This window comes from Pectinophora gossypiella, chromosome 8 (genome assembly GCF_024362695.1).
Source record: "Pectinophora gossypiella chromosome 8, ilPecGoss1.1, whole genome shotgun sequence".
NCBI lineage: Eukaryota > Metazoa > Arthropoda > Insecta > Lepidoptera > Gelechiidae > Pectinophora > Pectinophora gossypiella.
The window spans coordinates 2,444,616-2,472,087 of NC_065411.1; the positions used below are offsets into that span (position 1 = coordinate 2,444,616).

At 38.9% G+C, this 27,472-nt stretch overlaps 3 protein-coding genes across 8 annotated transcripts in view; 2 read left to right on the forward strand and 1 right to left on the reverse strand.

The window, feature by feature from the left end:
- The window catches only part of LOC126368970 (uncharacterized), a 60,817-nt gene extending 33,699 nt beyond the window's left edge, over positions 1-27,118 (forward strand). Inside the window, exons 5-6 of one of the 5 annotated variants that reach the window (XM_050013242.1) lie at positions 77-215; positions 27,025-27,118. In XM_050013242.1, coding sequence (XP_049869199.1) covers positions 77-201 — 125 coding nt within the window. In that variant the 3' untranslated portion in view covers positions 202-215; positions 27,025-27,118. Of the gene's footprint in view, positions 1-76; positions 1,548-17,677; positions 17,785-27,024 lie in introns of those variants that run through there. The other 4 variants (XM_050013240.1, XM_050013243.1, XM_050013238.1 and 1 more) reach the window with 4 other exon arrangements.
- On the reverse strand, positions 997-22,191 carry LOC126368982 (rho GDP-dissociation inhibitor 1). 2 transcript variants are annotated; one of them, XM_050013259.1, is made up of 6 exons: positions 22,005-22,191; positions 19,866-20,064; positions 17,951-18,060; positions 10,170-10,284; positions 7,113-7,340; positions 997-5,662 (listed from the first exon to the last, which is right to left on the reverse strand). In XM_050013259.1, exons 2-5 carry the CDS (start codon positions 20,053-20,055, stop codon positions 7,141-7,143), a joined length of 615 nt encoding a protein of 204 aa, XP_049869216.1. In that variant the 5' UTR covers positions 20,056-20,064; positions 22,005-22,191; the 3' UTR covers positions 997-5,662; positions 7,113-7,140. The 2 variants fall into 2 exon arrangements, with proteins under 2 accessions (XP_049869216.1, XP_049869215.1); XM_050013258.1 differs by having other exon boundaries at positions 997-7,340; positions 22,005-22,190.
- Positions 22,400-23,503, forward strand: LOC126369005 (oxidoreductase-like domain-containing protein 1). The gene is made up of 3 exons (XM_050013288.1): positions 22,400-22,558; positions 22,636-22,761; positions 22,945-23,503. Exons 1-3 carry the CDS (start codon positions 22,553-22,555, stop codon positions 23,140-23,142), a joined length of 330 nt encoding a protein of 109 aa, XP_049869245.1. The 5' UTR covers positions 22,400-22,552; the 3' UTR covers positions 23,143-23,503.
- Positions 27,119-27,472: the final 354 nt, after the last annotated feature.

The window sequence follows — 27,472 nt, forward strand, 5'->3', positions numbered from 1 at the left end:
CAAATCGGGCGCGGTGCGAATTATATCGCGGGCTTCGATCAATACTCAATTACCCGAACAACGTTTATCTGCGTAGATAACATTCGCTGCATCTATTGGCTGCCCTCAAGATATATCGCGCCGTGCGCCGCGCGGTTGCTGTACCGCGGGAGCAGGAAGATAAGCAGCTGCGTTCTACAATTTCTTCACTCGCCAATCTAGCAGAGGAAACAATGGTTTGTGATGCATGTTTGAGTACTTTTATGTGAATGATGTGTGTATACTTTACCAACGCCGCAGTCGATTATTGTGTCGGAAGACGTCTAATAAAATGTTACAAACCACGTTGATTTATAACCGCCATCTATAGTGTGTTTGGGGAACGTAGTCTGGAAAGTTCCTCATTGCTTGATAATTAATCTGCCACTTAATTTAGTGTTTCCCTTTTTTCTTTAAACTTTCGAATGCTAGAACGCAGATCTCACACAAACAATGTAAAATTTATTGTGTCTGGTATCTGAATAGATGAATGCTTAAGCCGGGCTTTTTTCAGGTAGGTATATAGATAGGGACAGCGCAAGTGGTTAGGATTCTTCCTTTCCTTCATCTTTTTCGTTTTCATATTTTTTCTCATTTTTACATTTTGCAATTAATGTGTTATCAAGATTATATCTCGCAATATGTAGGTAATTTAGCAACTCCCATGACGAGTCAAAATGGCGTCAAACGAATTAGTAGATAATCATAACGTTATCAATTATATTTGTAGATTAGAACATTTTCTAACTGATTGTAATTTGTATACTTAGTTCGATTAGAAATGTAAGAAATCGCGTCAATGTTTATAGTTTATGACCATATCGTATTCATTTATTTGACAAATGAAACAAGGCTGCACTATATGTCAAATATTTTAATTAACATCATAGAAAAATGCGAATGCAAGTCTTCATTTAAGAGGGTTTTGTTTTGTAAGTTTATGACCAAAACTAACAATTATTATCGAAATAAAACGACTTTTTGAATAAATAAGCTTTATTTTTGGCCAAACTATTACATTGCATAGAACTTTACACATCTATTGAAATAAATTCATAATGCAATAAATTGTAGCAGTAACAAATAAAATCAATAAAAATAATCGCACGAACGACGACTCTATTATACCAGGGGTCAAAACTCTATAAATTGTCAACATTTTAATGGCATTTTAATTTTATTTTTACAAATCATAAAGAAAATCTGGCTAAATGTGCGAATTATAATTACTCGTACAAACATTAAATCGAGAAGCAAAGTATTTAAAAATGGAAAGACTTTTTAAAATACTAATTTATTTCTCTTTTACAAATACTCTCTTTATAATAGAAGACTTTGACATTATGGTATAACTAAGAATAAGTTTATCATACTGACCAATAGGAATAATAATTTTAAAATAGGGCGTAATTCTAGATTTTATAAAAAGGAAGCCTTATATTAAAGATCAGGAGAGCACCAGTGGCGTACACTGAAGCACCTTAATCCAATACCAATTTTTTTTATTTTATTTTGCTTGTATGTCGAGTTTAATGCCCAAAAATAGATGTCCAATAATCTACTTTATGGTCACTCTAGTGTATGTATTATTTTAAATAGAAAAATACTATTATTTTCTTTAATATATTTTTTTTAAATTGTGGAATTAGTTTCTTTAAATTTGGAATTTCATTATTTAAATTTGGAATTTAGTATGTTGTACAACAATCGTTTTGGGCGTCAGACTTGACACACAAACAAATATACGCATAAGCGATTTGTCCAGCTCTATAAATGCCATCGAAAATTCTGAGTATTCAACATGACGGTCCAAATGTACTTTATTGCAACATCTTAAGGTCTAATTTAATTCTATCTGAGGAGTCTGCACACACATTTATTTTAATACTTTACAATATTATTGCCTTCTTTACTATTGACTGGCACTGGTTCAAAGCTATATTTTGTAAGTGAAATATTAAAAATAGATTTCATTTTTTTTTTTTGGTGCACCGATACCCTTATTTTAATACTAAGTTTTGGTACTTAAACATCAGAGATGATGGGAAGGTGCCTTATATAGTTCATAAAATTTATATTTCAGGCCTCTATGGTTGGAGCGTTGGACTTACGATCTAGAGGTCTGGGTTCGATGCCCGATGAGGAAAAATCGAAACCACTTTGTGAGACATGTCCTTTTTCGCTAGGACATAGAATCACCTGATTGTCCGAAAAAGATTCCGTGCTTCGGAAGGCACTAGCTCAACACCTCCACCAGCCCACAGTGGAGCAGCGTGGTGGAGTTATGCTCCATACCCCCTCCGGTTGATTGAGGGGAGGCCTGTGCCCAGCAGCGGTTCGTATATAGGCTATTTATTCATTTTTTACATTTCAGGCACCTTAAGGCGTACGTTATCCGTCTATGAATTCTTATAAATCTGTTCTACCTACGTTATAAGTTTTACAAAAGGCTTCTAAAGCTACTACATCCCATTAAGGGATTACAAAGATTATAAAGGATGTTCCCCACTAAATCAATGTCCATACAAATGCTACCCACAATATCTCGGCTCGATTCAAAATGCGTGATACAGGAATGCTGGTAAGCCAGTGTCTTTATAGTGGTTCGACTACAACATGGTAATATACCTTACCTTGCTAACAGAGATTATATTTCTTAATATTAGAAGAAAAAAAATGATTATTGCTTTTTAACTTGTAAGACCTAGGGTCTTAGTTTTGAACTGCTCTTCTTCAACTATCTGTCTTGGCAATTCATCTAAAAAAGCAATATTGCTATTTGACATTTGTTTCCATTGCGCACTTACCTTTGTATGCGCAAATGTCAAATTGCAATATTGCTTTCTTATTAAATGAATTGCTTCGATGTGGACTTTTTAGCTAAATAACCTTCCCCCCCCCACATTCTCTGTTAACTTGGCAAGCCGCAACAAACCACAATAATGCTTAAAATCCTCTAAAAATCTCATATTATAAATGTATTTAAAATACTCACATTGATTTACCTACGATATCCAAGGGTATATTAGAACATTGTTCACTATAAGCGGTATACATACAAAAATAGGTACCAACTATTGGATATATCTAAGTTTGATACTGAGCTCTATAATATCTAGTGAATTCATAAGGGTTTTTAGTCCATACATGCTATGTTACGTCGATTTTGAACAGCGCAAAATATTCTTATCTACAATATTTAATATTAAACAAGTATAGTATAGATTCTGGCGGACGAAACTTAAGTCATATTTTAGCTTGAAAGCTCCGACATAATACCGTCCTTTACTTGTGCTTAGTGCACGAAAGAGATAGCATTACTTTCAGAACTGCAAGAAATATTGAAATTGAAGTTCGGTCAGTCAAAAACCTATATACCCTTATACATAGCACTTAGCAAAATCCTGTGATAGAATGACACGATTGATATAATTTTCTTGCCTCAAAATTAGCTATAATGTAAAATTACAATAAGGCACTGACATACTATAAAGAAATTGACTCACAATCGCTAAGGACTTTTTTCTAAAAAAGGGTCCGAACGGCGTTGTAACTACGTATCATATACATTAAAGTATGTAGGTACTATAAGTTAGTTCCATCAACTAAGATGTAAAGGTTGTTAAGGATGTTGGGACCCTAGCTCGGCGACAATAAATGGCATAAGTGTATTCGGTGATCGAATTTACTATTTTTGACATAGATAAAACTAAGCTAAAATTTTGCCACTACTTGAAGATCTAGTTTAGTGTATCTATGACAAAAATAATAATTTCAATCACCGCTACAATTACGCTATCTATTGTTGCTGAGCGAGGGACCCAACGCCCTTTAAATTAAAATCAATATTTCGACTGAATTGGATCTTTCTTACACACGCCGTCGCTTAGTGACAAGACGCGGACACTTTTTTATAGTGATTGGTAGTCTATTTATTTATATACGATATCAATGCAATAAGGATCAAAAATCTACATTGTTGACGTATGTATTAACTAATGACTCTTACGCACTACTTTGTCAGTATTTAATTTTAATATCATTCAGTCAGCCACGCTATTCGACACGATTAATATAACTGGATGAACTGGGCGCGGTTGGTGCGTTGTCAATTTAGTAAACAAGTATATAAGTCGCGTTTCCAGCGTTTTCGAAAAGGAAATTAATTACATGGTTACCATAGAACAGTCAGTTTCCGAGCGTCTGATTATTTATGTTGTTAGACGCGTTCCGTGTGGTAATACTATGAATGAATCGATTAAAAAGTCTAGGCATAACAAGTCAAAAGCATTGTCCTTTTCCGTGTTATACCCGTAAACTTTTTAAAAGATCCATTACGGCATAGAATTATAAAACCACACGAAACACGACCAAAAAATATTTCGCAATAAATCGACCCACAAAACGCGACCATTCTATACCTACCTACCTTTAAGTAGTGCTTTGACGCTCGAAAGGAGACTCTTGTTTATTAAAAAATTACAACACATAAACCACTTCCACAACAACTGGATTGGACATCTATGACACTTACTTGCAAAGGCCACAGTTGAGGCATTAAGTCGGGAATAATACTGACTATATCAACAGTCAACACTATAGTTAAGGCGCCGCGCAAACAGAACAACATTAACAGAACAACTTAAGTGCGTGCAGGGTCAGCTCCACCAACAACAGCTTGGTGTATGTCCCATACCCTCTCCGGTTGATTAAGTAAGAAGACGTATATAGACTGTTTATGTTGTCGCGCGTGGATACCGCGGTCTTACCAATATATTACCAATATATGTACGACATTTATCTATGCAGATAACATTCCACGGTATGTATCGTGTCGCGCAGTGCAAGCTCCACATATCGTATATTATTTAACAAGGGAAGAAAATGGTCGATTACCAACGAGGGTGTAGTTGAAGTACTTATTGGTATCGATATATAGTTGTTGACTACGCCCACAAAATAGCATTTTTAAAGTAATTGATCTCCAAAAGTGTGTTTGCTCGGCGCCTAAAATTAAATGCTACATCACCAATTCTCCAAAGAGATCACATATTTTATCAACATCAATAACGGAAGAAATTACACAATTTTTAGTTACAATTTTACAAAATGGAAGTTCGACAATTCTAATACTTTAGTTTACATGATTAGTCTTTAGCTTAGAACAATTAGTTTGTGTAAACATTTATGACAATTAGAGGTATCAATGGTCAGGCACTCATATTGTAAAGGAGGGAAGGCAGAGAGACTTGGTAACTCATACTTTCTATTATCATTAAGTGTATATGGTATAAAATGTATGAAAATTCAGCCTATTAATAGTTTTCTAGCTATTTAATGGTAAATTCAGCATGATTAATTTGATAGGACAGATAGATAAGTCAGCCCAGTGCGAAATATCACGTCGATGTCACCATTTTGGCGGCGAGGGTGTGCTGCCGCCAAAGGATGTTTTCGGGGTACGGAACGGAGCTAGCCACAACTTGGTAGTGTGTCTAGGGATCGACGATCCGTCGGTATTATGTTGGAAGTTTATATATGCGTCTTGCTGTGTAAACTTCGATATCGCGTTTCACGACTGCTTGAAGACTGCATTATTGAATGTGGCGCCATCTGTTGCATGTGAGCGGAACTAGCTGGCCAACTAGTTGGGTCCGCCACAGACACATAGAATAAAGAATAATACTAAGTATAGAACGGACACTGCCCCGCACCAATTCGTGTCGGGCGCCGAGCTAGATTTAAAGTCTCCGTTAAAGAGTAAGGGAGCGGTGACTTGCCTGTCTCGCTCACACTTACGCGATAGACAATACATAGATAACGAGATTTTTGTATGAAGTGTCCAGGCTGTGGTATTGATCTGACAGCTCTCAAAATAATCAAGCTGCTCTATATTTAACGGAGTAATTAATAGATTATGTCATCGAAAATAAGCTACCAAAGTCTTGCCTTGAATACGCTTAAAATGCCAGAGGACCTTAGGGGACGAAAGTGTTTGTATTAAATGTATTCCGCCATAGGAAATGGTCAGTCGACGGATACATTTTAAAGTAAGAACAAAGTTTACTATCGGCAAGCTCACAGCAACCGCGCGGCGCGAATATATCGAGAGTTTCGATCTATAGACGCAGCAAATGCCTTCTACGTGGATAGACTTCCGGCTATCAGTCAAAGCCCTCGATATATTTCGCGCCGCGTCGCGAGGGCTGGAGCTACATCTAGCACCGGCCCTCGTGACGCGGCGCTATGGTAGTCAGGAAACAATTAGAAGGCAGACATGTCTAATCGAATAATTACAGTAAAGTTTAAATCTTATTTAAGGTAAAGTATCTCCCCCCAGTCCAACCTGACGAACTTCAGACCGTAAACCAACATCTACCTGCCGTTAGGGCGTAGCCAAGAAGCAAACCTTGACAGCTTTACCATGTCTACAATCGCTAACGATACATACACACGCCCGTGAACCGTCAGTCTTATTATTTTTCTTGTTGTTTGTTTTTGTATATCTAGAATATGTGTTGTATTCTCGCCATACTACGCATTAGGTTACTCTGTAATGTTGCATGTTCCTTTATACAGGTGTTAGTGACATCGTAACGAAAACTTTGAGGTGTGATTCAGACCATGATTCCGAGTTGATATCAAGTGGAAGTTCCCATTGCAAAAGTATAGAATTTTAGATATTTAAAAAGGAAACATGATTTTTGCGACGGAAAATTCCACTAGATATTAACTCCGAATCATGATCTGAATTATCCACCTCAGTATTCGTTACGATGTCACTAGATAAATGATACGGGTAAGTCATGACTAGTGAAGATATGGCCTTTGGTGGTACACGCTACCTACTAAATAAATGCATTTCTACTTTTGAACATTTCAAGATTGTAATGAGAAGTGAGCTTGCTATCTTTAATACGAAGTCGTAATATGGAATTAATGAATATCTGGTATGCAACCGTGACGCGAGATAGATATGTCCGCCTGGTAGATTGACTTGGATTGTCAATGTGCATGTTTCATTACCGATTATAGAAATAGGAACGTCTCTGTTTGCGACTTAGCTAGCCCCTTTGAACTATGGCACTACTCACCGATGTCCAATCCAGGGCCCCAGCTGATCTAGTCTTTCCAATCTTTCTTGATGTCGAAGCACCACTCCCATTGCAGGTGGATGTTCTTGTCATCGTCAGTGAAGAGGCTGTTGACGGAGTAGGAGCCGCGGGCCATCATGCCTGATGGGGCGTCTTCTGGCGGAGTGGTGTACGACTGAATCTCCGTCTTAGGCGGGTATGAGCCGACCATGTGGGTCATTTTGTCCACTGGAATGAGAGAGATTTAAGTTAGACAATGGTGCTGATTCTGTACACACCATCTAAATTTAAGTTATATCTGTCATTTTCTTATCCGCCGAAAAAGAAAGAGACGGGTAATCTACAGGCATGAAATTTACACAACACACGTCAATTTTAGGCAGAAATCTAAAATAAGCCTGTAAAAATTTTACATTGGTCAATAATAACCCGACAAAATTTTAGTTGATAGCACACCTCAAATGGTTTGCATACCAGTGAAATACCTATTTGATTCGCCCGGGTTATTCATTCATTCACACATTCATTTTTAAATTAAACAGCTGCCAATCACCCGTCCTTTTCCTTTTCGGTGGATAAGAAAATGACAGGTATAACTTAAAATAAAATTAGGATGTGTGTAGTGTTCTGCAGGCATCAGGGCCATTAGGGTTTATGTCACTGGCTCAAAGTTGGCCAAAAATCAATCTCATTTTTCGGATTTTATGAATGGGAGTTGATTACTAATCTTGTTTGATGTAAGGGAGACACTTATAACTTTGGCATGCTATTTTAAAGTGTTTATTTACAAATGTTGACTTCAAGACCGAGTACCATAAACCGGTGAGCATGCATGAGATTTTGAATAGAGTGGAAGAAACGAGAGTGACCAGTCTTAGTATGTGGAATTCCCATATATGCATGAGCATGGGTCGCTACCATAAACTAGAGTGATACATATGTGACTAAATGCAACTAACTAGTAACAACAAGTGTATTGTGTAGTGTTCTACATCTAAGCGATTTAGATGGCACAACATGTTGCTCAAAATATTGTAACTTAACGTGGAACTTTTGTTTAGCAACGTTGTAGTGTCTCTACTAGTGTTGTTGCGTTTCACGTCTCCACTCGACAACGTTTGAAGCTCGACTAACGATGCTCTCTAAACAAACAACAAGCCGCACGACATGTTGCGCTTCAGCTGGCAACGTCGCGCGCCGTTGTGCAACGTTGCCGTACATGTTGAGCGTTACGTGTTGCGTTTCAGCTGGCAACGTCGCGCGCTGTTGTGCAACGTTGCCGTACATGTTGAGCGTTACGTGCTGCGCGTTGTTGCGCTTCAGCTGGCAACGTCGCGCGCTGTTGTGCAACGTTGCCGTACATGTTGAGCGTTACGTGTTGCGCTTCAGCTGGCAACGTCGCGCGCTGTTGTGCAACGTTGCCGTACATGTTGAGCGTTACGTGTTGCGCTTCAGCTGGCAACGTCGCGCGCTGTTGTGCAACGTTGCCGTACATGTTGAGCGTTACGTGTTGCGCTTCAGCTGGCAACGTCGCGCGCTGTTGTGCAACGTTGCCGTACATGATGAGCGTTACGTGTTGCGGGTTAATTGGTAGTGCCTAGTGGATACGAGGCGTAACTTTGATTTTTTATTTGTACACCAATTTTATTTTTTTTGTTTCGGGTATTTGAGGGGAGGCCTTTTGCTCAGCAGTGAACGTAATATATAGGAGTGTATAGTACACTAATACAAAAGTAAGACGTAGGTGGGGGCAGTATAGGTCTAGGAAAGGGTAAATCGGAAATTCCAGCAAAAAATGGGAGTGAAGAATTGCTAATTGTATGAAGAGTGTATTGGGCAGCAGTTTCACCTTTGAAATGTCATTGTTTAAGTGATGTTGCTACCTTACCATAGACTAAATTACTTGAATTATTACATCGAATTTACAGTCGGGTTGATTTTTTTCTGATGATTCACTACTTGGCTGAACAAAAACAATAATGAACTTTAAATGAATTATGATGTAAAAGAAGCCTTGACATGAAGGTTTCTGAGCGGGCAAGGGCGATTCGTCATCGATAAGTCGCGTATGGTGACACCTTTACAACACCAAGTGACCAAATTGCATACAATTGCGACATTATATACAAATACGGTGCATGTTCAATAGCTAATATGGTTGTTAGTCTACACTGCATACTAAACAGCATAGGTACATACCGGGTACTGTCCGGAGACGGGCGTGGAAACATAAAATATTATATTTATTAATGACAAAACACTTAATATTAGGTAATATATCTAATATATCTCACGGTTATATTAGTAACAAGAAATCACAAATAATAATAATATAAGAAATAAATAAACATACATTGATAATATTCGATAAAGAAATCGTCTTATCTGCGTTGACGATATTCGATAACGATATATAAGGATCAAAAGATGAGGGTTCCGTCATTTCCTTATTTTCAAAAGAAATGATAAAGTGATTGGAGAAATAATGTAGAGGTATACCCATCATATTATATTTTACGATTACAGGTCACTGATTCAGACCATGATTGTGAGTTGATATCAAATGGATTTTCCTGTCAGATAATTCATGAACATTTTAGTGTTTTTTAACATTTTCCGTTCTATACTTTTGCGACGGAAAATTCCACTTGATATCAACTCGGAATCATGGCCTGAATCATCCCTCTAGTTTTCGTTCCGATGTCACTAATACCCTGTTCACATCGCCTAAAGATCAATATTATTATGTTAGGTATATTTTTGACACACCATCGTGTTAGAACACGTTCAGCTGCTTCTCTTCCCGGGCATGTCGTAAAAACCGACAGAGGGATTGTGTCCTCTAACATGATGGACTAATGTTATGGGCGATAGGCTGATCCCTTATCACCATAAGGTTCATCATATCCATCTTTGGAATTCGTATCAACAGTGGCTGCAAGTTGTCTTTGATTACTTGTGGCTCTGCCCACCCCATTAGGGATTACGGGCGTGAGTTTATGTATGTATGTATCGTGTTAGCTAGACACGTTTACAAAGTAAGTCAAACCAAATTACCTGGTACGCCGAGCCGGTATGTCTTTTGCACGTATTTGAGTCCGTGCACTATCTCCCGCTGCACGATAAAGTCGATCCTTATCCGGTACTGCACGCCCTCCTTTATGGTGAACACCTGGAATTTAAGAAATAATTCATAGGTTAAAATTCACAAACACTTTAGCAGCCACTTTTGAAACTAGTAGACGACGTAGTGAACAATAAAAAAACAAGAATTTATTAGTCCGTGAATTATATATTTATTCTAATAATACATTTTAATAGTTATAGCTATCCTACTTAATAGGAAGTAGCGTTGATAAACTATTGTATACAATTATTACTATTAAGTTTCCTGTTATATTACGAGTATTTTTAATAATTTTACCTATTAACGTGGCCACTTGAACGGAGTTGAGCGGACTACTCAGTAGGTTTTTTTGCATAGAATATGGCTAATTTGTGAGATAATTATACAGGGTGTTAGTGACATCGTAACGAAAACTTTGAGGGATGTCTCAGATCGTGATTGTGAGTTATCAAATCGTATTTTCATCGCAAAAGTATAATATTGAATTTAAAGTAACTTAAAAATACATGAATATTGCGACGAAATATTCCACTTGATATCGACTGAGAATCCTGGGTTGAATTATCCGTCTCAGTATTCGTTACTTACGATCTCACTAACACCCTGTGTGTGTATGTAAAGCCAAACCCACAAGCCCAATTAGGTATATATTCGTCCCACTGCTGGGCTTAGATCTCCACTCAATCAACCGGAGGGGGTAGAGCATTCTCCACCACGCTGCTCCACAGCGGGTTGGTGGAGGTGCTTTTACGTGTTATAATAGCCGGGACCAACGGCTTAAAACGTTTTCCATAACGTTATTTAAATGTGAATTAATAAATTAATAATAAATAATCACAAATATTTTAAAACTGAAACACATTCTTAACTTTAACCTATAATGTAGCGTGTTATTTTACTGTTCTATCAAAAAAGAATTAATTTCGCTTCAGTTCACTTTAATGGTGGGTTTATACGGTACTATAGGAATTGCTGATCTATAATCTATAAAAGACGTCTTACTTTAAGTGCATGTCCAAATCGAAACATAAATATGTCACAGACATGAAAAATAATAACTTGTCTTTTCTAATTCAGCATAGAAGCACACCACAGTTGGTACACCCCTACCGCTGCCGCCTGTTGTACTACCTAACTTTTTTATAAGAGTATTTTACCACCTTACAAATAAAAAATAAACCAGGGATGAACGTGGGTAAGTATTTGACAGCCAAATAAAGTTCAGTCGAATTGTATGATTGGATTCAATTTTGCTCGGCTGTCAAATACTTAAGCCCACGTTCATCCCCGGTTTATGTTATATTTGTAAGGTGGTTAATGTTTGTTTTAAAGTGCAATAATATTTGTATTTTGTATTGTACATTAGACAAATTAGTGCGCACTAATAAAACAAAGCCAGACTTAGAACGAATCTAAACTAGGTGAGTAGATTTCCAGTTAGATCTAAAAATACCCGTTTGTTTAGAGTTTTAACATCTGTGATTATATCGGCAGGTCTTTGACCTCGAAAATGTCTAAACAATTACAAATTTGTTATATCTAGATTAAAGGTGTTAGACAAACGTACATACAAATAAACAAATAATGATAACAGCCTCCGTGGTCTAGTGGTTAGAGCGTTGGGCTCACGATCGAGGTCCGGGTTCGATTCCCGATGGGGCATTGACAAGATCACTTTGTGAGACTGTCTTTTGTTCGGTAAGGACATTGCAGGCTTGAGTAACTTATTTTCCGAAAAAGTAAGATGATTCCGTGCTTCGGAAGGCACGATAAGCCGTAGGTCCCGGGCTACTCGCCCAAATACTTCCAGCAACCCGCAGTGGAGCAGCGTGGTGGAGTATGCTTCATACGCCCTCCGGTTGATTGAGGGGAGGCCTGTGCCCAGCAGTGGGACGTGTATAGGCTGTTTATGTTATGATAATGACTCTAGAAATATCCGCAGACGAGCAGTCACCATCGTCTCTAGCGTTATCCCGTTTACACGAAGTCCGCTTACCTAACCTGATGATTTGACAGGTCCAGTTTTTCACAGAAGCGACTACCAGAAACCAGCCCAATACAACTTAGAATTTAGGTCACATACCTCCGAAACGCATTTCTTGGGAATGTGGGTCTCCTCACAATGTTTTCCTTCACTGGTTGAGCACGTGATAATTATTACGATCCTAACATTAATTCGATTATTTTTTTTTTGAATATTTAGTAATTCTTCTTCTATCGGGTGGGTTGTGAGGTGGATTACCAACCTCATCAACTCTGGTGTCAGGGTTACTATGGAGCCGCCAAAGGCCCCTGACATGGCTCATGTAACGACTACTAACTTATCAGTAAGTAGTAAACCGGGACTAACGGCATAACGTGCCTTCCGAAGCACGGATCATCTTACTTTCGGACAATCAGGTGATCAGCCTGTAATGTCCAACCAAACCAGATTTTAGTGATATGTCCCCACCGGAGACTATTCTGGGCGCCATCACACTCGCGTCAGACGGAGTACTGCGGGGCAGAAGGCAAGAGAGAAACCACTGCCCTACTTCCGTATAAAGTAGCATGGAGAATGCTACATCGACAAGAGCGTGGCTCTTAAATTAGTGATGTGATGACCGGGATTTGAACCCGGGTCCTTCGGATCGTGAGCCGAACGCTCAAACCACTGGACCACGGAGGCCGTTATTTTATAATTCACATAGAGTTAATTGCGTTTATGAAATATTTATTCGAGAATATCAATGTTTAGATATGAATGTTTAGTTGTTTACCGTCCTGTGGCTTGTATTGGCTCGAGACCAAAGTGTGTAGGTAGGTTATGAGCGTCACAGATCATGGTACGACTGTCGTACACCTGTCTAGAACTGCTTGTGAACTTTTGACTGACGAGGTACGACAAAGTGGCACCTGGTGACAGGGAGTAAATGATCCGTGGTTGTTGATGCCCGGTTCGAATCTAGCACAGGCCTAAACCAATGATTTCCAATTCATGTTTGGATCATAAATTATTATCACGTGTTCAGCGGTGAAGGAAAACATCGTGAGGAAACCCACATTCCCGAGAAATGCAATTTCGGAGGTATGTGACCTAACCTGTATTGGGCTGGTTTTCCCTTCGCGGGTTGGAAGGTCGGACCGGCAGTCGCTTCTGTAAAAAACCAGCCCTGTCAAATGTTCAGGTTAGGTGAGTGGGCCCTGTGAAAAACGGGATAATGCTAGGGAGATGATGATGGTTGTTGAAGCCAGGATGACTTTTTTGAGTGATGTGCTTGGAGACGCAACATAGCATTAGGCCGGGTTTCCACTGACGCGGAGATGGGCGGATAAGAGCAGAGATGTGCGGATTTGACCAATCACAGCGTTCGAGAGAGCGAAAAACGAAGTTGCTCTGTCACTCTCTCCCTCACGGTGATTGGTCGATTCCTGCACATCTCCGCTAATCTCCGCACAGCTCCGCGTCAATGGAAACGCAGCCTTAGGGCCTGTATCCCCGAAGGTGTATGCAGAGGTGTGTAGGGCACTCACTCCACGCCAGTGACACGGTAATACTATCATACAGTATTGTAACTCGGCCGTGTCCTTGAAATAAATGCCTACACCCGCGCGGTACGTAAACATGCGATAGGGCTGCCCACCTACAGAATTTTAATTACATCTGCCTACTTTGAGTTTCTATCTAGTTTTGTGATTGTAAATTATGATTTTTTGTTTAAACAAATAAAATACTTTGTAATTGGAATAGGAAGTGTTTAATAAAAATGCATGTTTTTTTTATTCTAAGGTTTAATTTAAAAAATATATGTTTGTCTTATAAATTTGCGACCGAAAAATATTTGCGCCTCGATTGAGACGTACGAAATGCCTTATTATAAAATTTTAAAGTATAAAAAATCCGCATTCGAATATAAAGCTTAATTAAAAATTGTTTTGGGAAACATGGACAAGGAGGAGACAACGGAATATCTTTTACTTGTTATAGATGAGTTCATGCAACCAAATACAGCACAATATGTCCTACTCGTCATATTAAATATGCACTTGTACTTATTTTAACTTTAAATTTAATGAAAAATCGCGCGGTTATCTTTTAAAATACAACACACCGTCCGTTCGTCACTGTGCGACATTCGCGACTGGTTGCATGCCGAGCGCATGCTGAGATCCAAGCACGTAGGTATAACTCGCGTTTCGCCCGTTTGTATGGAGTTGGAATGGTTTAAGTCCCATGTAATAGGGGGTGAGCCTATTGCTACTAACCGGGCTCAAATCATGAAAACCACGTGATATTCAATCGTCTATGATCCAAACATGAATTCAAACTCAAAAGTCGAATAGATCTTTAGAGTCCGAGTCGGGAATCGAACCTGTGACACTACGATGTAACCCACGCATTCTCCGAACTGGGCTATTACTTCATTCTATCTTGCTCGCATGTACGTGTTGTTGGGACTCCAAAACCAAGGCCTTTGACGACTTGTAGCTTGCGTTAGATTGATTTAGCTTGTTGAAGCGTCTGTCTAAGCGACTCACTTTCACGATAGATGTATCAAACTTTACGGACGGAAACTGAAACCACCCGACTACCTTGGGAATTTCCTGGTCCAGAAGACGAACACCGAAAACTAGATTCACGGCAACTCAAAGTGTAGGCGAACCGACTTCAATAACATAATCAAAAGATACTGAGACATGTGTCTGTAATGTGTCAAATAGTATTTGTTTGAACAGGGTATAGATTATGAGTCATGTTCGGTAAGTAACGCTTGCATGCCTCACGGTGTTGCGTGACAAAAATTATAATTATAAAGCGATACACAACATCTATGGACCGTGACAACGATTGACGGACGATTATTTTTCCTTGTTTTAAAATATATTAATTGACTGTGTAATTTAGGTCACAGATGAGAACTGGATCTGTCTTTTCTCGTGTGGGTTAGAGGAAAAGGTCAAAGACCGACCTTCAACCAGTGCTATTATTTCATACTAGTGGACACGACGCGACGCGCATTGTTCAAGTCATAAAGCGTATTGCTCCAAAATGGAATCGTCTTTTTTTTTAATTTACGCGTTTGACCACAATCTGACCTGATGGTAAGTGACGATGTGGTCTAGGGTGGATCACTCTTAACTAGAAAATGCCTATTCACTCTAGCCTTGAAGAGACGATGATTCAAAGTATCGTTAATCACATAATAACCTAACCCAACCCCCCACATTTCTTCATATTCCACCCGCAAGTTCTGACGGACACCTCCGAAACCAATTAGCGATGTTGATGAAAGCGGGAGAAACAAACCATACCACACAAGCGAGCTATGCCCAGACTAATTTCGCTCTCAATAGACAAATGTACACTGAGTGACTATGTGACCTATAATTCATCTTCCAACGCACGCGGTTACGATAGGGATGGCATACAGACATTTCTACTTATAGTCTTCTATATTTCTACTTATAGTCTTCTATACCTCTCCACCCAGCATTAATTCGTATCGGGCGCCCACCTCAGCCCCTCAGGGTCTAAAATGAGCGCTCATTCTCATCATCTGCCTAGCGTTATCCGGTCTTCACAGGGTGCGCCTAACCTTACGATTTGCAAATACGTTTTTTTAAACTGACCTTTGAAAATTGACCCAATTACAGTTCGGTCCACATGCTTTCGAAAACATATTTCTTAAGTACTTGGGGCCGGAATTATGGCCATTGTTGGCAGCCCTAAATACCTACATTAATAGGCAATGCAGTTTAGTTCATACGTCAGACATCGACCTACTAAAGACTGGATGCGTTGTGTACACGCAATATACTGAAGTGCAGCGAAATAATGAGCTTCCAAGAGCTAATAATACTAGGTTTATGAGACAGAGTTTCTGTGAATGATGAATGTTGACGAGGTTAAAAAAGATCTTAGAAATGTACCAACGAACACTATTTTATACGTAAACGTCTTGTTTTCTCAAACGTTCAATACTAGAAATGTTTTGACTATTAGTACCTACGTTAGTACGTCAGATATAGAATGCAGAACTTTTTCGTAGAAACGGTTTATATATTATTTTAGGAAAGCTTCTATAGATTAGTAGATGCACTGTTCCTACCCAAAAAATAGCACCGTCAAAACAGTAATGCGCCTCGTTTCCATAGTTATCCGAATTCCTTAAGGTTTAAGGTTAAGGTTAAGGTTTAAACTAGATTAAACCGAACCATACGACACTTTAGACCCTTTTCGAAATATTTGGAAGTGGTACTTCATCATCAACAGCCTATATACGTCCCACTGCTGGGCACAGGCCTCCCCTCAATCAATCGGAGGGGGTATGGAGCATACTCCTCCACGCTGCTCCAATGCGGTTTGGTGGAGGTGTTTTTACGGCTAATAGCCGGGACCAACGGCTTAACGTGCCCTCCGAAGCACGGAATCATCTTACTTTTTCGGACAATCAGGTGATTCAAGCCTGAAAAGTCCTTACCAAACAAAGGACAGTCTCACAAAGTGATTTCGACAATGTCCCCGTCGGGAATCGAACCCGGACCTCCAGATCGTGAGCCTAACGCTCTAACCACTAGATCACGGAGGCTGTTAGTAGAAGTGGTACTTATATAGTTAATATATATTAGAATTAACGCGAGGACGATAGTTTGCTAGAGTTTTGCCTGGAACTGTGCTACCAATACACATATAATAATAATATGATCGAAATCTATAGGTAAGTAGTTTTTTCGAGGATTAAGAAAAAAATAGACAAGTTTTGTCATAATACTAAAAGTTCTGCGTTGAGTTTAAAATACAATAACACATCGTAAACAGTTGACGTATGGTTACAAATTATTTATTGCTATAACTAATCAAGTGTGAATCAGAAAGCCAATGCGCTATTTCTATGCGTTTGAAGTAGTCTTGGTAGTACGTAATAATAATGTATTTTGGTACAATTTATTGATAGCTATTACTATTGTTATGACTCGTACACAACAATACTAAAGCCATAGTTTAACATTATATTCTTTTCAATCGTAACACTTTAAACCTACACTAACACACACGCACACACACACACGCACGCACGCACGCGCGCACACGCACACCGTTATTAAGTTCTTTTTTTTTATTTTTTTTTTCTTCAATTGTGTCCTATAAAATGTAACGTTAATGTTATTATTTTACTACAATGAAAGACTAGCTCGCCGGTGTATTAAGTGATTGCTAACAACAAATGTTCAGGGCCTCTGGGATACAGGGTTTCCCTAGTGCGGGGTCCGCCAGTAATGTATACATGATTAAGTTTTTTGACAAATAAACATATTTCTATTCTTATTTCGCAGAGGGCTATCTCACCATCGGTTAAATAAGTAAGATTACGTGCCAATATAGCCAAGATTTATTATACCGTTTATCACAAAGTCCGCTTACCGAAGCTGAAGATTTAAAAGGTCCGGTTTTTTACAGGACGACTGCCCCGCGATGGTAATACCAGCCCAATACTGGTAGAAAAACAGTACAACTGGCTAAAAGGACTTGCAGAAAATAACTAGGTAATGGGGTAGTTTTTAAGCACAGTGGTTTTTTTTTTACGTGACATAGTCGGAAAACAGCCAAGCGGGCCACCTGATGGCAGGTGGTCACTGTCGAGTCGCCTGTGGACATTTGCCGTATAAGCTCGAACATTATAAAAATACTTTGTACCTCTTTTATGGATATTACAATATATAAGTGACATACCTGTTTCTTAAGGTCCGTGAGGTCCCCAGAGAGGTCCAACTCGACGTCATCGCGTCCCACCACGCAGAGAGCAAGCTTCTTCACTATCACCTTCCGAGGATCGTTGGCGTCTGCAAAAATATATTATGTAAGTTAATGAAAATTACATAAAATCCTGCCTATTTTAGGAGGTACTTGAATACCAGATAGTTAAGGTCTCTGACCTCTGTGGGTCGAATTATTTATTTCTTTAATGCTTGTCACATGGTATTACAGTTCTTATAAGTAAATAATGTACAAACATGTGACACCCTGTAAGGGCACCGCAATTAAATAGCGTTTTTAACACTTTCAACCACAGGTCTACAGGCGATGTTCCAATCCAAAGTGTCATACATTTATGAATGAAAGATTTATGACCTGTGGTCAGTGTCCATGAATGTGTTAATCCGTGTTTGTATCTGTGTATTGTAGATTGTAGGTGCATTGTATTTGGTAATCGCACAACACGTTACCTATCTTGAGCTACTTATAATCGAGATTATAATTGTAAGTCTCTGAAAATTATTTTGAACGAACTATTGACGATAGAAGAAAGAAATAGGTAGGTACAAAGTATATAGAAGTGAACAAAATAATAAAATTGAACCTTATTTCTTATTAAAAGGGACATCTTACGAAAAGGAAAAGGAGCTTGGCAAAATGTTAGATACAACAATTTTTCTAGCATACTTAATATCTATTTTAGGCAAAGTGCGACTGTAGGTTTTTTAACTTTAGTTCTGCCCGCTTCCACCGGGACTGCGGACGTGGATTATGCTTATCCATTACCACGTTCTGAGGCTGTAGAGGTATTATTAATTACTGTGGCTGTAAAAAAACTACAGCAAGGGTGTATGCATGGTACAGCATAATATATGACGTTTCTAACAAGTTCTTTTTTTCTAACTTAGTGGGTGACAGCACTAAGTTGGTTAATAGCCGTTACTGTCATAGCCGTTACTGTCATAAACACTAACCAATCAAAGCGATAGTCTGTAATGGCAGAGGTTTCATTATATATGGCGAATTTTAGTGGCACTGTATACTTTTAAAAATTGGTCACCATGCTATTTCAACAAAAACATTTCTAAAACATAAGTATGAGAGATAGTAAATTCTGGAAATGGATATTTGATAAATTTTACAATTAGATTAGACTGAGTTTTGTAGACATACTTCAGAGATAAGATTAGTAAACTTATAAACAAGATATATGTAATAAACTTGTGAAGATATTAGATAAAAAATGTTGCAAGTGAAAGTACAATGTTTACTTTTTATCCACAAAACTACAAGGTATTCCTAAAACATTGCAGCTAGCATAGATTACTCAGCATAGTTATTGTTGCATATTAATTTTATTGTAATGAATAACTTATTGATGTTATAAGGGTCTTCTCATTTCACAATTACACCATTGCAGCAATTTGGATGAAAGTTGGCACTAAGTAAAGTGGTACCAAAATAGCCAAAGTCCCATCTCTTCTTCTCTCGTGTGGGTTGTGAGGTGGATTACCAACCTCATCAACCCTGGTGTCAGGGTAACTATTAAGCCGCCAAAGGCCCCTGACGTGACTCATGTAACGACCCGGGATCACGTAACCGGGACTAACGGCCTCGTACCTTCCGAAGCACGGATCATCTTCGGACAATCAGCCTGTAATGTCCTAACCAAACTAGGGATCACAAAGTAATTTTTGTGATATTTCCCCATCGGGATTCGAACCCGGGACCTCCTACCATTGGACAACAGAGGCCGAAGTCCACAATGTTATGTTGTTACATGGGACTTAAAAAACATAGCAGGCAAGAAGTGGGTCTATAATATGATACTATATTCACCACTGGTTCTGGGATGAGTGATGCCATGTTGTTATAATGTTAAATAACTCACCAACAATAACAGTCCCAGTCTGAGCCTGCCCCAGCAACGCCTCCTTGTACTTCCTAAGAGACTCGTCTTCCTGGTCTGCAGCGAGGATCTCCTCAATAGTCTTCTCTGGGGGAGGCTTGTAAGATGACTTGATTTCTTCCTCCTCAGTTTCTTCTTCGGGAGTGCGGGTCACTTCGGGTTCTCCGGACATTTTTATTGGCTGCAGAATAATTAGGATTTGATGTACTTCTTCGGAGAACGAAAGATGGAGAATACGATCTAATTGATTTTGAATGGGATTGGTGAAACATCTGCCTGCATAGAGGACAGTGGAAAATAGAGAGAGGCCTTTGTTCAGCAGTGGCACTCAAAAGCAGACCATAATGGTAGTGGGCCTCTATTTTCGTAACAAAGTACACCCCTTCTTCTACTATCGTGTGGGTTGTGAGGTGGATTACCAACCCCATCAACCCTGGTGTCAGGGTTTACTATTGAGCCGCCAAAGGCCCTTAACATGGCTCATGTAACAACATACTTTACATCAGTATGTAGTAACCGGGACCAATGGCTTAACGTGCCTTCCGAAGCACGGATCATCTTTCTTTCGGCCAATCAGGTGATTAGCCTGTAATGTCCTATAACCAAACTAGGGATCACAAAGTGATTATCGTGATGGGTCCCCACCGGGATTTAAACCCGGGACCGCCGGATCGACACCCCAAACACTCCGTACAAAAATCTCGGTCTAACGTTATGTGGCCTATCGGAAGTACGATCGAGACAGTCCACGCGCTACCCCTGACGCCTTAGTGACTTACGGTCATTTAAGACAGTAAGACTCGGAGGTGGCGAGATTGGCGCCCAATACAAATTAGTGCGGACGAAGAGCTACCGTTCTATACCTATTATTCTGTATTCTATGACAAAAGGTTCAACAAAAATTTATCTTTAGTAGTAGGTACTTCATAATTAGGTATATCCAGGATAGAGGACAGACAAAATCGTGAACAAAGCTGTAGTCTATCACATGGGTACCTAACAAATCATATTCAATAGATGTTTACAAAGAAGTTCGAAGACTACCTATGTTTACATTTAACAGGTGAATCATACTAATTATGTAAGTTATACAAAACTTATTACCTAGACCAGGATAAATGCTTGAATAATTGTGTCTACATTTATTTACTTATATTTTCATCTTTGCAAGGGTATTTATATTTTCTTATACATCTAAATCAACATCAACTATGTAAAGATTGTAAAAGTGTAATCAGAGCCTCAAAAGACCGAGTTGTTTCATCTTCTGCCTATTTATGTTCCATCTGTTACATTTATAGGGACAATAACCTAGTATATCCATATGTAATAGCTAAACGGATACAACATCCAATTTAAAATCATTTTCCTGTTTAAATTTAAACGTAAGAACAGATTTAATTAATTCATTTCATTGGATTGTACCCATGGATTGTACCCAACTAAGCATTTTATTTCCGAATGATGATTCTGACAAGACTGGCTATCATTCCCACTACCATGGACTATCATGCAGATAGGGCAAAGGCCTAGAATGGCACAAGTTGGTTTATTTTACATAATATAGTCTCTAAAATGCACAAAATAACCTATACGATTATGAGAGTAATAATATTTGTTGTAAAATGAATGTGCAGTCAAATAACGATCGAGATATGGCTATCATGTCGTTTGTGAGACTAAAATAACGTGTCAAATTCTCTGATACATGTTTACCATGTACGCACGTATGTAGCCTTTACACTGCTGGGCACATGCCTCCCCTTTATCAACAGGAGGGTTTAACTATGTATAATAAACAGTATACAGATATCAATGACAAAGGGTTCTTTTTCCGAATGACTAATGTAAAAGTAAAATGAATACGCGATGTCTACATTTTCTACGGATGTGCACGCTCGGTGCCGCCCCATCCGAGAAGTTAGAAATATCCAGTAATATCACACGTAATGAATGAAAGCGAATTTGTCCGCGATACGTAAAGATATAAATATCCGATGCGACGCAGCGACACTCACGCTTGACTTGCTTTTACAACAACAGGCATTTGCGCTAGCGGCTTCGTCATTCTGATATAAAAGCTTATCACATTCATCGGACAGAATCAAAATGGATACTCACATTTTCGGTCGCTTTTCGAGTATAAAATATGGAAGCACGCTGCGATTAATCCAGGATATCGGGCACCTAATAAAGCTAGTTATTGCACAGTATATTAAATTCTAATTTGTAAAATTACGACCAAAAAAATGACGGACAACGAAATGCTTCTATCCTCGGCTGACCGGTCGATTCTCTATGGATGAACGGGTGAATGTACGGATTGAACGGATTCAATAGTCTATGGACGCGTATATTGTCTGTGGCCAATCTGTAAGCCTCCCATTCACAAGCCATAACGCGCTATATTTAACGTTAGACATTGAAAGTAACGTTACAAATAGTTACGTTCTATAGTTGCAAAATGACAGGTCAAACTGCGTATTTTCTATCTCTTTCTAACTGGGTACATTTTGCATTTATTAAAACGAGATACACAACTTTATCTGAAAATAAAAAAATAACCTCAAAAAGTGAAATAATAACAAATATTATGTAAAATTATATACATTAATACGTCTTGGACAGGAAAAATACTATTTTAATCAATTATATTATAAAACTGGGTGATGATTGTAAGTTACATAGAATTTTTAAACTAAATATAAAATCTACTAAAAGTTTATTTACATTATTCAATCATCTGTTTCAGATACTAAGGTTTCTTCTAAGACCGTGGTTAAGGAAACAATATAAACAACAAGTAAGACTCGTGACGACGGATTCAAAGGTTACGGAAGATGAGAAAGAGAAAGAACTGGAGAGGATAGCCAAAGATGTAAGATTCTATAAAATAGTTCAGTTTTTATAATATTATTACTTTTATGGAAAAGGCGGATATTAGCCTCCACAGTATTTAGCCCAGTTATTCTCCACAGTTCTGAGTAAAGAACACAACTTCCCTTCTTAAAAAAACAATAAGTACCTACCTACCTAAGAATATTTTTTGTTTGTTCATTAGGCATCCATAGATGAACCACCAACATCTTGCTGCCAGTCCGGCTGTTCAAACTGCGTGTTCATTGTTTGGGCAGAAGCCCTGTCAGCGAAGCTGCAGCAGAGCCCAGAAATAGCTGAAAAGGTCTTGAGCATGGTCGAGGACCCCTCGATGAAAGCATATTTAGAAATGGAACTGAGATTCCGGGGTCTGAAGAAATGATTATAATTAGAAAATTTTTGTTATTTAGTACTAATATGAACCTATAGATAAAATTACCTATAGATAGATAAGTAGGTAATAATGTAACAATAAGTATTTTAGTATTTATAGAATATGCTATGGTGTTGATTCTTGACATACATACCTCTTCACTTCATTTTGAAATTGTTAAACTGAAATAAAAGTTATTAAAAATACATAATATTGACATAGACAAACTACAAAAGAACCAAAATAAAATGGTACATATATTTTATTATCAAAAAATACTTGTTTTCTCTAAAGAAAATACTTATTTACTTTATAATTGACATGTGATATTAAAAAAATATGTTAAATCAGGTATTATTTGTATGTAGTATACTTAGGGCCTGTCCACATCACCACGGCACGACGTCGTCGCCGTGGAACGGTGCGGTGCCGTGGCGCGGCACGTTGCCGTAACGTGGGAATTTACGTTGCCGTACCGTAAAAATGTACCTCACGACACCGCAAAGTTACACGTTGCCGTGCCTTGTAAACTTTCGGTACATTCTTCACCAAATAAATAACAGTCTCGTTGTAGATATGGACCGCACAAAACGTATTCTGCTTCTGTTGTGTGTGTAACTTTGCGGTGTCGTGAGGTACATTTTTACGGTACGGCAACGTAAATTCCCACGTTACGGCTACGTGCCGCGCCACGGCACCGCACCGTTCCACGGCGACGACGTCGTGCCGTGGTGATGTGGACAGGCCCTTACCCATACAAATATTTTGTAGTAAATTTGTGAATAAAGTAGAAATGTAAGCATTGGTAATCCTATTTTCTTTTTGTTGAAGGAAGTAATAGGTATTCTCCTGTATTTCAGAAATGATGTACTTTCCAGGCTACATTCCTGAAATAAATATAGATGGCACTGTAAATATTTTCCTTTGTTTAACCATTTAATGTTTTTGGCCACCTGATACGACGAAAATTGAAGGAAAGAGAGGAAGGGGTAGACCTAGGATAACATTAATGAAACAAATAAAAGAGAAGGTACAGGTCGTGTCGTATCGGGAGGTGAAGGTTTTGGCGGGAAGAAGAGAGGAATGGCGATTACTCCACCGACAAGAGCGCAGCAATAGAGAGAGAGAACCATTTAATTTTAATTTCATGGATAACAGACATCAATCAACTGGAGATTGGCTTTCCGAAGCACGGAATCATCTTACTTTGCGGCCAATCTGGTGATTCAGCCTGCAATGTCCTAGCCAGACAAAGGCCAGTCTCACAGAGTGACTTTGACAAGAGTCCCCGTCGGGAATCGAACCCTCCAGATCGTGAGCACAATGCTCTAACCACTAGTGGTTAGACCAAGATTTGTTTGGTCTAGACCAAGGAGGCTGTTACGTTTGGTTACAACTATACCTAGCACCCCCGAACACTGCATATAAAGGTAAAGTGTAAGCTCATCGCCCAATACGAATTGGTATGGAACGGAGAGTTACCGTTCTATACGCAGTATTGTTTCCATTATTGTATGCTTGGGTCTATATTAGAATCCATAATTGAAAATCCCGAAAATATTAAAATATAAGTAATCACTAATTAATTTAAGAGCCACACTCGTCGCATTTTCCATGCTACTTTTTAGGGAAAAATAGGGTAGTGGGGACAATTATCTGGTGATAAATCTCGTGAAAGACGTCCAAAATCCGCCTTCACTGAAGATAACATCGTTGCTGTGAGACAAGTAATCCTCGAAGATCGTCATGTGACGTATCGAGAGATAGAGGCGTTATTAAGCATCTCGGGGATAACCATTCTAATGATATTGTATGAAGCACTTGGTGTGAGAAAACAAGTTTGGCGTTGTATCCCGCATTTGCTTTCCAACGATCATAAAGCGGCCCGCGTCAACCGAGGGGAGTCAACAAATCACGTCTACGACATCATCACTGGTGACGAATCTTGCATCTATGCCTACGATCCTAATTCCGAACAACAATCCACAGTCTGGGTTTTGCAAGACGACCCAAAGCGGACTAAAGTTGTCCGCTCTCGAAGTATTTCAAAGAAGATGGTGGCTACGTTCGTGGCGCAAACCGGTCTTCTTCTCTTCTTCTATCGTGTAGGTTGTGAGGTGGATTACCAACCCCATCAACCCTGGTGTCAGGGTTGCTACTGAGCCGCCAAAGGCCCCTGACATGGCTCATGTAACGACTACTAACTTACATCAGTAAGTAGTAACCGGGACCAACGGCTTAACGTGCCTTCCGAAGCACGGATCACCTTTCTTTCGGACAATCAGGTGATCAGCCTGTAATGTCCTATAACCAAACTAGGGATCACAGTGGTTTTTGTGATGTATCCCTACCGGAATTTGACCTCTGGATCGTGAGCCCAACGCTCAAACCACTGGACCACCACGGAGGCCGTTAACCGGTCATGTTGCGACGATTGCATTTGAAGATCGTAGAACGTTTGTTTGTCGTAAGTCATCGCCGAACTTCGGAAATCTGGCCCAAAGCAACGCATCATCCTGCACCACGACAACGCAAGCTCATACGTACACTGCTCGTCAAACGATTGAGTACCTACTTGAAGCAGGAAAACGTAAGTTAGAAAAACGTAACAAAAGTTAGAAAAACGTAAAAACGTAAGTTAGAAACGTTAGAAATTCTTGACCATCCCCCATACTGTCCTGGCATAAGCCCTAACGAATTCTTTACATTTCCTAAAATTTAAAAACTTCGTGGTCAAAGCTTCCAATGCGGTGTAAAAGCGGTCAACGCTTTAAAGTCAGCCATTTTAAACACCTCCACTTTGGAGTGGAACAAATGTTATAATAACTGGTTCGAGCGAATGGAAAAGTGTATTAAACACCCATGGTGAATGCTAGGAAAGTTTGAAGTTGATTTATTCTTTAAACGACAAAACTTAAAAAGCAAGCCTCGTAAAGCCCCCTGCTCCGGCGTTACCCCGCTTTCCAGGCTAAACCATTCCAACCTTAGTTCCACGAACACCAACTCAAATTAGATTGAATTCATCGACTCTCACTGTGTTCATTCAGAGCACGTCTTATTTTTGCATAAAATACTAGCTACCATTTTAAAACATATTCCCAAGAATTGCTTCATCTCGTTTTAATTAAAAGTAGGCGTAAGACCCTAGTTTAAGTCGAGGCACGCTCGCAATCCCTTCTTTTTTTTCGGCTGCTATCGTCAGACTTGGGCTGCTGTTAGTAAGAATTAATTAATAATAATTAGTGTGTACTAAGCAGGTTGGCTCACCACCGCGTTGGTCTAAGAGAAAGCTCGATGAGGTGTGATTTATATGTGTAGTATGCGATTTATTCAACGTAATTATCATAGATAAACTCGTTAAAGGTCAATTTAACATTTTTGAATCTACGTCATTTCCTAAGGTGTTGTTAATGATAAGAAATGACAAGAAACTGCAATATCGACACCGATCTTTTAAATCAATGTAGGTGTATACATTACAAGTTATTTAATAACTACTTAGAGAAACCTTTAAAATCAGGCATATTTATCATTTAAGTGATCACTCATCTTGCGATGGATGTACCTCTGACTACCCCAATTAGGATATAGTCGTGAGCTTATGTTGTGTTATGTTAGTATACCTACTAATACCTGTCACTACACTACCTGTCATCACTGTGTGTGTGTGTGTACTAGTAGACCTGTCATCACTAATTTAAGCGTCACGCTCTTGTCCGTGTAGCATTCTCCATGCTACTTTTTGCAGTGGTTGCCCTTTTGCCTTCTGTCAGTAGGTATATACGAGAAATTAATTCAAAAAATTAGCATAAAATTATAAACGTGCACCCGCTTCTAGTATTTGATTTAGGAATAATATGATGTGTAATGCCCAACCCTAACATGTCGCAGATTCCTGCAGATGACCGGACTCCGCGCGTACAGACCTGTCGTACCCTGGGGCAAGTCGGCTAGGCAGAGAGGCTCGCATTCGTCTTGGGAACCCTGCAGAAATCAGAATCATTTATTCAACGTAATCACCATGGATAAACTTGTTGAAGGTCAGTTTAACATTTTTGAATGTACGTCATTTTGCCAGTTGTTATGCGACTCCTGAATTGTATACTTTTTTATTATTCTATTATTATTTGTATGTCGTTTCCATGTCTCGGGACTATAGAGTCGCGGACTTTTGGAAGGCTTGTGTGGGGCCGAAGCCAACACATAGGCCCTATACGACAAATATTAAGTATTATTATTTGCATCCCAATTCCCAGACGAGGCAATATCTGTGATGATGGGAGAAACAAACATTTATTTAAAAAATCGTTTCATTTATTTTTAACAGTCAACAGCAAAT